General features: G+C 37.2%; 1 protein-coding gene across 3 annotated transcripts; it reads right to left on the bottom strand.

The window, feature by feature from the left end:
- Positions 1–4482: 4482 nt before the first annotated feature.
- LOC139123117 (uncharacterized) lies at positions 4483–11474 on the bottom strand. Of its 3 annotated transcripts, none has more exons than XM_070689131.1 (3): positions 8570–8673; positions 7051–7373; positions 4483–6280 (listed from the first exon to the last, which is right to left on the bottom strand). In XM_070689131.1, the coding sequence occupies exons 1-3, from the start codon at positions 8572–8574 to the stop codon at positions 5274–5276; spliced, it is 1335 nt and encodes a 444-aa protein (XP_070545232.1). In that variant the 5' UTR covers positions 8575–8673; the 3' UTR covers positions 4483–5273. The 3 variants fall into 3 exon arrangements, with proteins under 3 accessions (XP_070545232.1, XP_070545233.1, XP_070545234.1); XM_070689132.1 differs by lacking the exon at positions 8570–8673 and adding an exon at positions 11384–11474 and having other exon boundaries at positions 5187–6280; XM_070689133.1 differs by lacking the exon at positions 8570–8673 and adding an exon at positions 11244–11330 and having other exon boundaries at positions 5187–6280.
- Between the last annotated feature and the right edge of the window lie 1013 nt (positions 11475–12487).

Here is a 12487-nt window from a genome sequence, read left to right as displayed (position 1 = left end):
TAAGCCCAACTGGCGAGCAAGTAATATCATTGTTCTTTGATGAGTTGTGAGGAAAACATCATTAATTATTTTATCAAACAGAACGGAGAAATATGAACATCAACCAAAAACACGATTGAAACTAATTTGGATAATTGGAGGGTGAAATGAGTTCGTTTTAATCTGCAAATGTAAGCTCGTCTGCTTTTCTTTTTACGTTACACAGAGTCACATGTTTTTATGAGTAATTTGTAATATTACAACATTCAGCTATATGGCATCTAACATCTTTGAGAAATTCGAAAAATATGTTAATCCAATTATTCCAAATTAGTTCCAATCGTGTTCAAAGAGAAAGCCATTGCTTACAATCTCTTTTACTCATGTATCAAAACAAACCAGTTTGATCAAAAAAATAACGTAAGTGAAGTCACTTTACCTTGTTTCAACACCTTCCTGGTATTTGTGAACCGTGAATTGAGTAGTGTGCAACTGATTCTATGTACGCGCTTCACCTTAAATAAGGAGCATTTAAAGAGGAAATAAAAGCAAACCACGCGTACAATTTCCCTGTCATGTGATTTGTTGTCCTTTGTGTATTGACTTTATTGACTTTAAGTAAAGCTTTGTTCATATCAACTATTTTAAGTTTGTAACTTGTCTGCTGGTGCAGTTTTATTAGTTCAGTAGCCTTCTGTAATAATTGTTAAGTGAGGAGTACGCACCAAAAACCTAAAAAATGAGCGATTACCAAACACTCACAGAGAGGAGTTGTACGTTTAACCCCTTGAAACATTTTCAAAAACATAAACCGGTGTGACGTACAGCACCACTCGCTTGACGTGACAATAATTGCTTTATGTGTGGTCACGCAATTGATTACGTGGTAATTGAATGATTGATATACACACCCAGCACCACAAACTAGTGACCCTTAAGGCGCAAATAAAAATGACAACTTTAGTACTCATTTCCCTTTTTAGGCGGAACGAAAATATGTCTAAATATAGAACAGTGCAAATCGGAAATAGAATCGACTTAACCATTTGAAGGCGTTAAGAAAAAAAAATACAAACTGTCCTAGTTACTTGACTTTTCCCCTTGGGGTATATCCTTTTACTGTACTATATGTACATGTATTTGTAGTGGTCTGATAATTGTATCGAAATGTCACCTCTGTGTGTACTGATTTAAATATTGAACAAGACGAACTATGAAATCACCATTCATCTCAAGAGAGCGGACGTTTGGCTTGCTATCGTATTCTCTCGATGTTAATAGAGTTGAATTGGTAAATTGTTTTGAGATATTAACTATGTCGTTCGAAAACATCACGAAAAGTTCATGCAATGACCTTAGAACGTTTGTTTACGTCAAAGGATGATAAAATTTGCTATTTTCAGAACATGTTTTCGTTTTCTGTAAATATTTTATTTTCAAATGCGGTATTGCTATAAGTGCGGACGACCATCCTATCATATTTAATGCCAAGGACAACACTGTAAATGCACATTATAACATAGCTCATGCGCAGGACCGAACATCCTTAGTGCGAGGAACAGCATTTAAGTGATTTAAGTGCCCTGTATAAAATGTGAAAAGCTTAGGAAAATATGTGAAATGCACAGGGCAATATGTTAAATGCATGAGAGATCATGCCTTAGCTCACATATGGCAATTAATAACACCCTTCCATAGTCATGACTGACAATATAACATAAGTAACGTGACCTTATATTATATAACCATGCCCTGTCCATTACGTTTTAATTGGTCGAGCTGAACCACGTGACTACCCACAAATATACAGTAATGGTTTGTTTTCGTGCCCGTGAATATAAATAATATGAATAAACACAGTAATTTTACGGCTAAAACGAAAATTGTGATTTGTACAAAGATCGTAATCAACCACAAAATAAAATGGAGCATTTGTGGGCCGACTTTAGACGCTTTTCTTCAAAAAAATCTCCGGATTTGCAAAATTTTTGCAGCACGCGCACTACTCACTGACAGGTTCTGGGGCCCCGTTGTCGTTCGCACGGGAAATTTTCGTAAATTTAGACGGTTTTTCGGGGTTCGTTGATAATATAATGGAAATAACAGACTCCGCGCTGACCATTAAAGTTTATTTATGGGCGCGGGCTCGAGGAAAGTCAAATTAACGGACTCGGTGTTAATTTTGGCTTTCCTCACGCCCTTGCCTATAAATGAACGTCAATGGTCAGCGCGTCGTCCGTTATTTCTATAATAGTATTCCTCCCAGAATAGTCGAACGATCGATTTTTGGTAGGCTAGTACCAATCATACACTGCACTGTCGCAAGATATAAACAGCCATTCTACACAGAAGTAACACAATTACGTCATTCAACAAGTAAACAGTCAACAGTCAACAAGAAGAATGTTTACATCGGACTCACTGATAACACCTTCAAGACGGGCTTAGCTAATCACATGCAATCTTTCCGTAACAAAAAGTATGGGAACAGCACTTAACTATTAAAGTTTAATTGGTTTGTTAAAGAACTTGGACCGGGTCTTTGACGTGTCATGGTTAATCATTGACAAGGCATCGAGTTACTTTGACATAAGCAAGCGATGTAATCTGTGTACATCAGAATAGCTACACATTATCAATGCTGACAAATCTAAGCTATTAAATAAACGCTCTACCTATATAGAAAACAATACCATGGTACGTCCCAACCATATAAAAGCGAGTGCTGAGCTAAGGACATTTAGTTCTCTCTGAAGATTGCAAGATGCTTGAAACTTAAGTAACAGATATTATTATATATACTTACACATTTCCGTTAATACTCAAACTATTTTACAAATGAGCCGATGTTATAAATACTATTAGAAACACTGTAAGTTGTCCTGCAATGTTTGTCAGTTGTAAAATACTGATGACACTTAATTGTAACAGTTGTAAAATGAAGATGCAGAGACATGATGTACTGGAGAAAAAACTATGGTTGTGAACCTCTAAAAATCACACACGAACTTAGCTGCACGATATGATGTCAGTCTGGATCCTGTGACTAATTCTATTTATTCCTATAGTGAATCTTAAAATTGCAACTACTGTGGCCCATTTCAGATCGCCCTTCACAAATAGTTAGGCTGACAATGCTTAAGTTAATCTTGCGAAATGTACACCACCTAATATCGTAGGATATTTTATAGTTAATTTCAAAAATGTGCTTCTTCAAAGATATTATGCCATTTTAATACATCCATTTCCTTGACATTTCAGGTGCTGATCGAAATCATGTTGCGAATGTTGTTATTGTGACATTGGCTGTCCCACTGCTAACATTTATATTGATCTGATCATTATGAAATTAAATATTATCTTATAGCCTTGTCAGTGCCAATGGATTATGTAACGTCATTCCCAAGACTATTACTGATAATGTATCCGATTATCAAACATTGTGGCCCCAGATGTTTTCTTTGTCTACATATTCCAGGCATTGTCAAAACTATAAAACAATACCACTAACGAATCCCGGCCCATAAAGAACGAAAGCAAACTTTGTACGACATAGTGTAGTCGGCTTCGCATCTTACATTGTGTTGTGCAAAGTTTGCTTTCGTCCGAATGGACCTGGAGAGAGTTTACTATAATTGCTTAAATGTACAATGTTGTTTTCGTTGTTCTCTATAAATTGTCTTTACAGTGGCGTGTGTAGGAGTCGCTCTAAGAACAATTGTGACAACTAAGCTCTGCTATGGAACCACACTCTTCAAAGGAGGGATTTAACTGACCGGTTTGGACTGTGCTGTCTTCGCTAGGCCACGAGGTGCCGTACATTGTGCGTTAGGATCTATACGCGGAGAATTTACTGAATTTTATAGCCGTATTTTCCTGTCCGAGGCTGTCTTTCGTCTTCGATAAAGTTTTGTGACATGTGGTAAGTGCTTCATGAACTCTACATCGTGTGGAGGGGTCGCAGGTCAGAAAAATTGTAGGTTAGCTCGGATATTTCTACAATGCGACTACTATCGCTCATTTATACTGACTACATCTGAAGTGAATCATGGATCGCGACTTATACTGTCACTCTGTGAACTCTATAGAAGAAGAAATATCTTCCTGATATCCGCTTACTTACTTAACGCCTGTTAAGCGAGACAATATGATATCATTTTTATGAGTCTCCTTTAGCAACCGCACTGTACGTGGTTGTCTTCAATCGAGGGGTAAAAGTCATGTACACAAAGTAGATTCGGATATCAACTATCTGCATGTTTATTTTAAAACATTGGCAAATCCGTCACGGTATGTTAAAAAGATGTGACAACCATCAAGTTTTAAAAGTACCCGTGTAGTACTGAAAGAATTGTAGACGCATCTTGTTTTCTCATGTACATTAATAGCTGTTGTATTGTTGTTCGTGCCTCCATTCAATAGGAACCGAGGCAGTATGGTATACATAATTTACACATTAATCTACCCTGGATCGAGGGGTAAAAGTCATGTACACAAAGTAGATTCGGATATCAACTATCTGCATGTTTATTGTAAACATCGCAAATCCGTCACGGTATGTTAGAAAGATACAATGCATCGTAGAGTAATTCAACATTTTAACTTAAAAATCAAGTAGTAAAATACATGTACAATACAATCTAGGAGATGTAGAATTTGTGCGCTGCGATAGAGTCAAGAATCGAAAGTAAAAGCAACAAGGGATTAACTGTCAGTCTCTGAAGGATGGATACCTTACATTACTCTACACAAATTTAATATATTATGGTTCCCTACAGCTCACCAAACGCAGGTCTTATTCTAACTAAAACAGAAAGCATCAAAACTACATTACGATAAAACAACTCCTTTGCCGTCTCGTACAATAACAGTTATCTAAATGATAAAATAATTGTCTATTTGTCTATTAGTGCACCATATCTTGTGTTCGAAATCTCATGTTTTATACTTTTAATTGCTGAAAAATTGAAAGTTTCTGACCAAATGCACTACAAGAGAAAAAACTTTAAGTTCTTATGCTTGTCTCGGTTTTCCCAAATAAATCGTGGATTACATTTTAACACCGAATTGGAGGACTCAAACAACTATATTAAAAAAAAAAACAGGCAGATGTAGCTGTTAACCGCTACGGTTTAGTTTAATTCTGTTATTTTCAAGGATGGCGCTGTGAGAGAAGGGTCAGATCACTATCTCACACCCTGTGTCTTACAGACCCTGATAGTCAATAAGGTACGAGATTAGTCTCTCACACAACTGTAATGGGAAGATATTTGACAATAACCTTGATAAACAATTCAGTCATTTATAGTGTAACAAATTGAATCTGCTGTCCAGAATTTCGCCCACTGGTCAGTCAAGTGAAGAGACAAAAATGCCCCCAAGATTGAAAAGGCTAGAGTAAGTATAACATTGCTCTTGACCGGTTTCAGGTGTTTGAGCATCTTAAAGGATGGCCAGTAGCCACGTTCGCCTTGTTCGTATTCAACTAAAGCCATAAACTTCAACCAAACGTATTGGATATTCAGACCATCAGCAGCAACAAGGGGATATAAAAAATACATTGAAACCTGGAACCAAATCTGTATACTCAACAAGTTGAGAGCGATTAATTGACCCTCGTTGCTGTTCAAGTGAAAGCTCCAATACACGTGGCAGGAAAATTTGAAAGTGTTTATGGCTATTTGGAAAATCATCCAACCCGAAATTAAGTGATCTAGTCTTAAATATTCGACAAAACTCTCCATGACGCGATGCCTACTAACGGAATTGTCCGATGCATGTAATTTGAGAAAGGCACACGTTGATTTCAGATCTCTTTGTAGGGCTTTGCGCATGAGCAAAACCAGGTACCAGAACGCAGCAAAGACGAAGAAACCGATGACTTCACTTATGTATGCGACCATGCCCCAACCGTCAAATTTTGGGCAATTTGTTGAGACATGGTAAATTTGGAACGCCGTGAGAAGCAGGGCATTTATCGTTGGGCCAATAAAGAAACAATAGCCATGAAGCTTCATATCTCTGAGATCTACGCGATGCAAGAGACTTAAGACATTTTCATCGGCCATTGCATAAAACGATTTTGTTCCGGTTGGAGGACATCTGATGAGGCAGGCTATCAGACGGTAGACGACAATCACGACTATCGGTCCGAAATATGAAGAATATGACAGTATGTAGAGGGCAAATTTTAACTTGGCCCACGAGATGACAAGATGTTGCACGTAATTGATGGTTAATAGAGCAGAGAGCACTGCAAACCACAGCATACGGATTTTCCAAGCTCTTCCACGTACCTTGGCTATGGAATAAAAAATCAAAAAAGTTATAGTCACCATAACATGTTCAGGAAGTATGGTCAAACTTTCCTTAAGGGATTTGTCAACCGTTCTGTTTCAAAATCAAGGATAAATATCGGAGTCACAGAGCAAAGTCTGGTACAGGAGAAAAAAATTACCCAAGATTTATCGACATTCATAATTTATAATTGGCTTCCATCTCTGTGTTAGCTCTGTGGAGAAAAATAATATTTTCGATTTACGAAAAAAACTAAGACAGTGAAAGTTTTCTTTCTCCAAGGCCTTCAAAATGGGGCCTGCAAAGCAGTAGATCAGAAAAGAATTGGAAAAGTTTGAGAGTCCAATTACCTGTCTCTGAGGCACATTCTACTTTAAAGGGCTAATTAAATCACGATTAATTTCCATTTATAGTGATGTAAAATATTGAAATGAATAATGATAAGGATGTATTCTGTAACTATTTAACTTCAGGACTGAGTGATGGTCTAGCATTCTGACTGACTGTCTGAATACGATGACTTTCTTACTTACAGACCGTGCTGATACTGGCTGACTAACTGAAATGACTTTGTGAGACATGTAGGAACCGGTTCGCTCTTCTATACGTCCAGTTATTGTCATCTGGTCGCGTCGAATGAGATGTCAACACTCCGTTCACGTGAAATTTACAGGAACTGTTTTATTGTAATGTAGTTCATATTAAGTTGCAAAATCATGAATCAAGTAAATAGGCAAGGAACGAGGAACAGTGAAAAATTAAAGTTGTCCTTACCTTGAATACTAGAATCGCATGGTGGATTAAGACTCTGACACACAGGACAGTTTTCAGCATTAGTAGTAGAACCGTAATGCGATCCATTACCAGTCTCGTTGTTACAGTTGGAGTCATAACGTCCCACCAATGGCGTCACTCTAAACTCTGTACTGTCAAGGGACATCGACGCATGCTCAATGCACTTTCGATTTGGGCATGTCACTGGGTAGCTGAGCACTGATAAAAAGAATCTAATAACAAGTGGCCAATGACTGCAGCCGTGAGGTCGTTTGTCTACACGCTCAAGAAGTGGTTGTTGCATCTGCATCGATTGTTCCATACTTTAATATTTATGAGAGAGAGAGAGAGAGAGAGAGAGAGAGAGAGAGAGTTTATGACAAATCTTTTTCACACGTCCTTTTATTACTATCTTTTTTACTTTTATCCCTCTCCCAAAGACTTCCTAGGGATGGTTGATTTCAAGCTTACTCAATCGGGGATGAAATGTCATGAGTGTAGACATCTCAACTTGTTTGCATTCGTATCTCAATACCTTGCTCTCTCATACCACATATCCGACAGCTTTCAATATTTATTTGTAGGTTCTTGGTGTTTGAAAATGTTGTTAGTTGAATATTTTGGCATCAAAGCTTGTTAGACAGGGACACACACCAAAAGACTAATGGAACTTTTAAAATCCCATGGTAGATATGACGAATTTGTGGCCGAATACGACACCTCTGTCACCCAAATGATTAACGACAGCATTCCCAGCTTTGACTTAATACAGTGATTCATATACTGCAACACTTCATACATTTTTGGATCAATCTAGGCGGATGTACATGTTACCCATTCCGGACACCTGTACCACCTCTTAGTGGTTCAGGATGGTTCTACTTAACTTTGTAAATTACAAACGTCCCATGGACCTGGTTATGTATTATCTTGAATAAAATGATTATTAGACCAGTTAAATGTCATATTTATTCAGAGTTACTTCCTAGTTACATGCTGGTGGGATTTTCCAGGCTTTAATTTACTTATTTTTATCAAAAAATCAAAATACAGTGGTATCGGCCGCTTTGCCCTTTCATTGGAATGTAAGGCGCCTATATAAATGATACCAAATAAAATCAATTCAACTACTTCAAATACCTTAAAAGAGGAAGTGAAACATTAGGGTACAATATGCAGTGAAAAGAACCTCGCCCTACCCTACACAAGCAAGGTTTCAATAAGGCATTTACAGCTTCCAAAGAAATGATATGATAGAATGGCGTGTGATAATCCGAACCCAACTTGACTCTGTGTTGGCGAGGTACTAGGAATAACGAATACTCTAATATAAGCTCAACTGGAGAGTTAGTAATATTGTTATTTGATGTGCTTCGTCCAGGGTGAAGTATCACTAAATTTATCGAACAGAGCGGAGAAATAGGAACATCGGCCGTAAGAAAACCTCTGCATACAGTCTGTTTACTTATGCGTTAAAAACAAACCAGTTTGCTCCACAAAATAACGTAAGTCACTTTACCTCATGTCAATACCTTCCCGGTATTTGTGAACAATGAATCGAGTAGTGTGCAACTGATTCTATACACACGCTTCAACTTACATAAGAACCAATTACAGAAGAAATGAAGCAAACCACGCATACATTTCTGTGTCACGTGATTTGTTCTCCTTACACATGCGTATTGACATGTAGCAATGTGTGATTTACACTAGGCATAATGCTGATATACAACAATATATACACATATACTGATTCTGTACATTTGTCAAATACCATAAGTATACGCGTACGTATACTAATAAAATGCACATTGTCAAGTACAGTACACTTGGTGTGCAAAGATCTGCATTACGTATACTCTTGTTCTGCATAGATATACGCTACGTATATCAACGTATTGAAATGTTCCATATACAAAGATATACGTTACATATACAATTAATTTTGTGTTCCATATATGTCAATATACGTAAATATACTGAATGTATATCAAGCATTTTGCCTAGTGTTAGAGCAACAATTTAAAGCTTGTAGCTTCAAGTTGTTTGTTGATGCAATAACATTTCATTGATATCCAGTTTCCTGCAGATTATTGAATTTCAACATTCAAAAGCCAGTGCATGGCAAATCTAATTTTGTCCACCTTGGTTAAAGGACATAACCCTATGACGTTCATACTAATGTCTATTTGTTTACAGTAAAAGCCAATATGGCAGAAGATTAAGGTCTTTGGTACCTCATTTCGTTTTTTCATGATGATCATATCAACTTCAATTTAGTTACTTCCACTAACTAACTTCAAAGCACAAGAGGGGACTATGTCATTTTCAATGAGTTGTTAACACCCAAACCGGTGTAAAATGACAATTGTAGTACACATTACCCGTTCTAACCGTAATGAAACAAATCGACTTAAAACATTTGAAGGCGGAAAGAAAACAACATATATAAAGTGCCTCGTCACTTTACCGTTTCTCTTTGGGATATATCTACTTAGCATAGCTGTACATATATATCTATCTATATATATATATATATATATATATATATATATATATATATATATATATATATATATATTTAGGTGTCTGCTTGTCGTATCGAAATATCATTGCTTGTCGTACTGACTAAAATATTGAAATATAGCTGCATAGCAGCGATTGCAGGGTTTCAAGTTATCCAAATGCATATGGCATGAATAAAAATAGATATGGATATAGCTAGTCAACTATGGGCATATTTACTCAATAAAGATGGAGGGTGGTGCTGGTCACGCGACACTTTACCTCTCATACTTATCCCTATCCCACTGGATCTATTGTTTAGCCTAAAATTAGATATGTGCATAATTAATAAGGTACAGGATGTGGTGCCATTAGGTGATTCATTCCATTAAATATGAAGGCTGTAGCACTTGTGGTTACTGATTTATATGCATATCTGTGAAATCGAGGTCAAAGATCATTTATGTCATGTGATATTTTGTCACAACACATTGCTCCCCTAGTTAGCCCTGTCCACAAAAATCAGATTTCTACCTCAATTGGCTAGCCAAGGTTTAGATATGTGCATAATTAATAAGATGCATGATGTGATTGCTTTTTGTGCTTCTTCCTGCCAAATATGGAGGATGTGGCACTTACAGTTACTGATTTATAGGCATATTTGTGAAATCTAGGTCAACGTTCATACTGGTCACGTGATATTTTTGCTAAAAATTCACTCTTATACTTGTCTCTGTCCTCCAAAAATCAGATGTCTAGCTCTTTTGGCTAGCCTAGAAATAGAAATGTGGATAATTAATGAGGTAAAGGATGATATGAGGGTCAAAGGTCAGGGGCAACCCAAAAATTAAGATGTGCAATTTGGTCAAACACTGGTCATTGTTCAACAGTGGTTATTGTTTATACGAAATTTCACATAATTATGTCCATATATTATACATTAATGTATGTATGTATATGTATGTATTATACGAAATTTTACATATTATTAAATGCACAAGCAAAGTTTGTCGTCTTCGGACAAAAATACGGGATTTATTCGCTGGTCGTTCTACGTCACGACAACCCACGTCTATGTCATCAATTTTGATGCGTTGGACCTTTTTTGTGTCGATCTTTGGTGTGCTCGTCAATGTAAACAAACAACATGGCGGCCGGTATTTCTCTCACGATCACGGTTGAAAATGTGTGTGACGTGAAAATATCGTAAACATTAGTCATGATTATTAGAATCTGACAAATACATCAACTAGCCAAATTTTTGAGTACTCGTATTTTAGTTTTGTCGCCAATATGGGGGTTCGTATTCGTATAGACCCCGCCGACGCTTGAACTTTCGACGCACTGTGTACTTTCATGCTGTTGACATACAGTTTCCACTGCAACAAGGGGTCAAGTGCGGTGTCCAGGCCTCCAAAAGTCATGTAATAAAATCGATATTTTCAACGAATACGACAATAATAATCCGAACAATGGAAACACAAGAGTGTACCGCCTGTATATTCCAAAATTACGTGAATAATTTGCGGAAACAACGAACTCGAAGCTGGCTGCGTTTACCGTGGGTTCCGTCAGCATTGCAACCAACGCCTATGTTAATGTTACCAAATAAATGATGATATATTTCATTTGAAGTGAACGAATTTGAAGTGTGGATAACCTACAAATGGAAGTAACATGCTAGATACCATATGCACTAAGCAGCTATGTAAGGCGTAGAACAACCACTCTCCACAAACCAGATAACTTTAGTACAGTGTGCAAATGCATGGGTCTATTCAGCTTGCCCACTAATAACACGATTAATGGATGATGATTCGTTCCAAACCTGACCAGATGTCAACCAGGGCGGCAGGTAATGATTCTTCAGAGTCAAAAAAGTAAGCGAGCGATGGTCATTTGATTTGAAAATGACAGAGCTGTCGGGAAACTGACGGTAATTTTGCCAAACACAAAGGGAACTGAGAACGCAAACCAAAATAGAAACCCCTACTTACAATTTGTTTTCCTTTGAATCAATAGGGGAAGCAGTTGACCAGGAAAAATGACGTAGGGCACTTTAGCTTGTAACCCTCCAAAAGTTTTGCATATGAATATAGTAAGTGACGTTTTTGTCATATTCTCACGAAAACATCCATGGACAACCAATTGCAGAAGTGTTGTGTACATTATATTGTCACACTTTTTGTTCTTTTCGGGAAAACGTATTGACTGATAGCAAAGTGTGTGCGTAGAGTAAATCTTGTAAATAATCAACTTGTAGAACAAAACTTTGCTATAATGATTTTACAATTATGGGCTCAGGAAAAGGCTGCGAGTACCCGAGTGAACGACCCGCATTAAACATCTACTGCTGTGGCAGCAACGTGGATAATTTCAAACACTTTTTGGATCAGGAAAAAGTCGCAAAGTAGAGAAGTCCTGCATGTAACCTTTGACCTATAAAGCTTATTATATACACTTATGACCTGATCAGAAGTACACGTTACTTCAGCGTGTATTGTCCCCTTCTAGTCTGCTCATTGTGTGTCGACCGACTGATACTCGCTGCGAACAAGAGCGTTTCAAAAAGGCAATTGAAGTAAACTGTATTCTCTTTGCGGCTTAACGTTTGTAAAGATAACTCTTTCTGAGCGTAAAATTCATTGGAGTATCCAAACTGATACAATATTTTGAAGGTTAAAAGCAAAGGTTCAATCTACAACTTACACATAGTCAAAGAGCAAATATTCATCAAGTCATTGTAAATGACACTGTCCCCAGATTTAATTATGTGATTTGATTAGATGTAACTGAACTGAAGTCAAAATAATGAACCACTTAAATGTATGACTGGTAAACGTAGGTATACAGTCATACATCATAGTACTCGGTCTTTGTGTCAAATTCAAGTGATATTGCCTCAGTATGTCCAAATTATATCTCCTGACTG

Source organism: Ptychodera flava, chromosome 22, assembly GCF_041260155.1.
Source record: "Ptychodera flava strain L36383 chromosome 22, AS_Pfla_20210202, whole genome shotgun sequence".
Classification (NCBI taxonomy): Eukaryota; Metazoa; Hemichordata; class Enteropneusta; family Ptychoderidae; genus Ptychodera; species Ptychodera flava.
Note: the sequence above shows the minus strand (reverse complement) of the source record. Positions and strands in the feature narration are given on the sequence as shown.

Coding starts and splice junctions, on each gene's coding strand:
- LOC139123117 (XM_070689131.1), bottom strand. Junction 6,281..7,050: donor ATGCGATTCTAGTATTCAAG/GTAAGGACAACT, acceptor TTTATTCCATAG/CCAAGGTACGTGGAAGAGCT.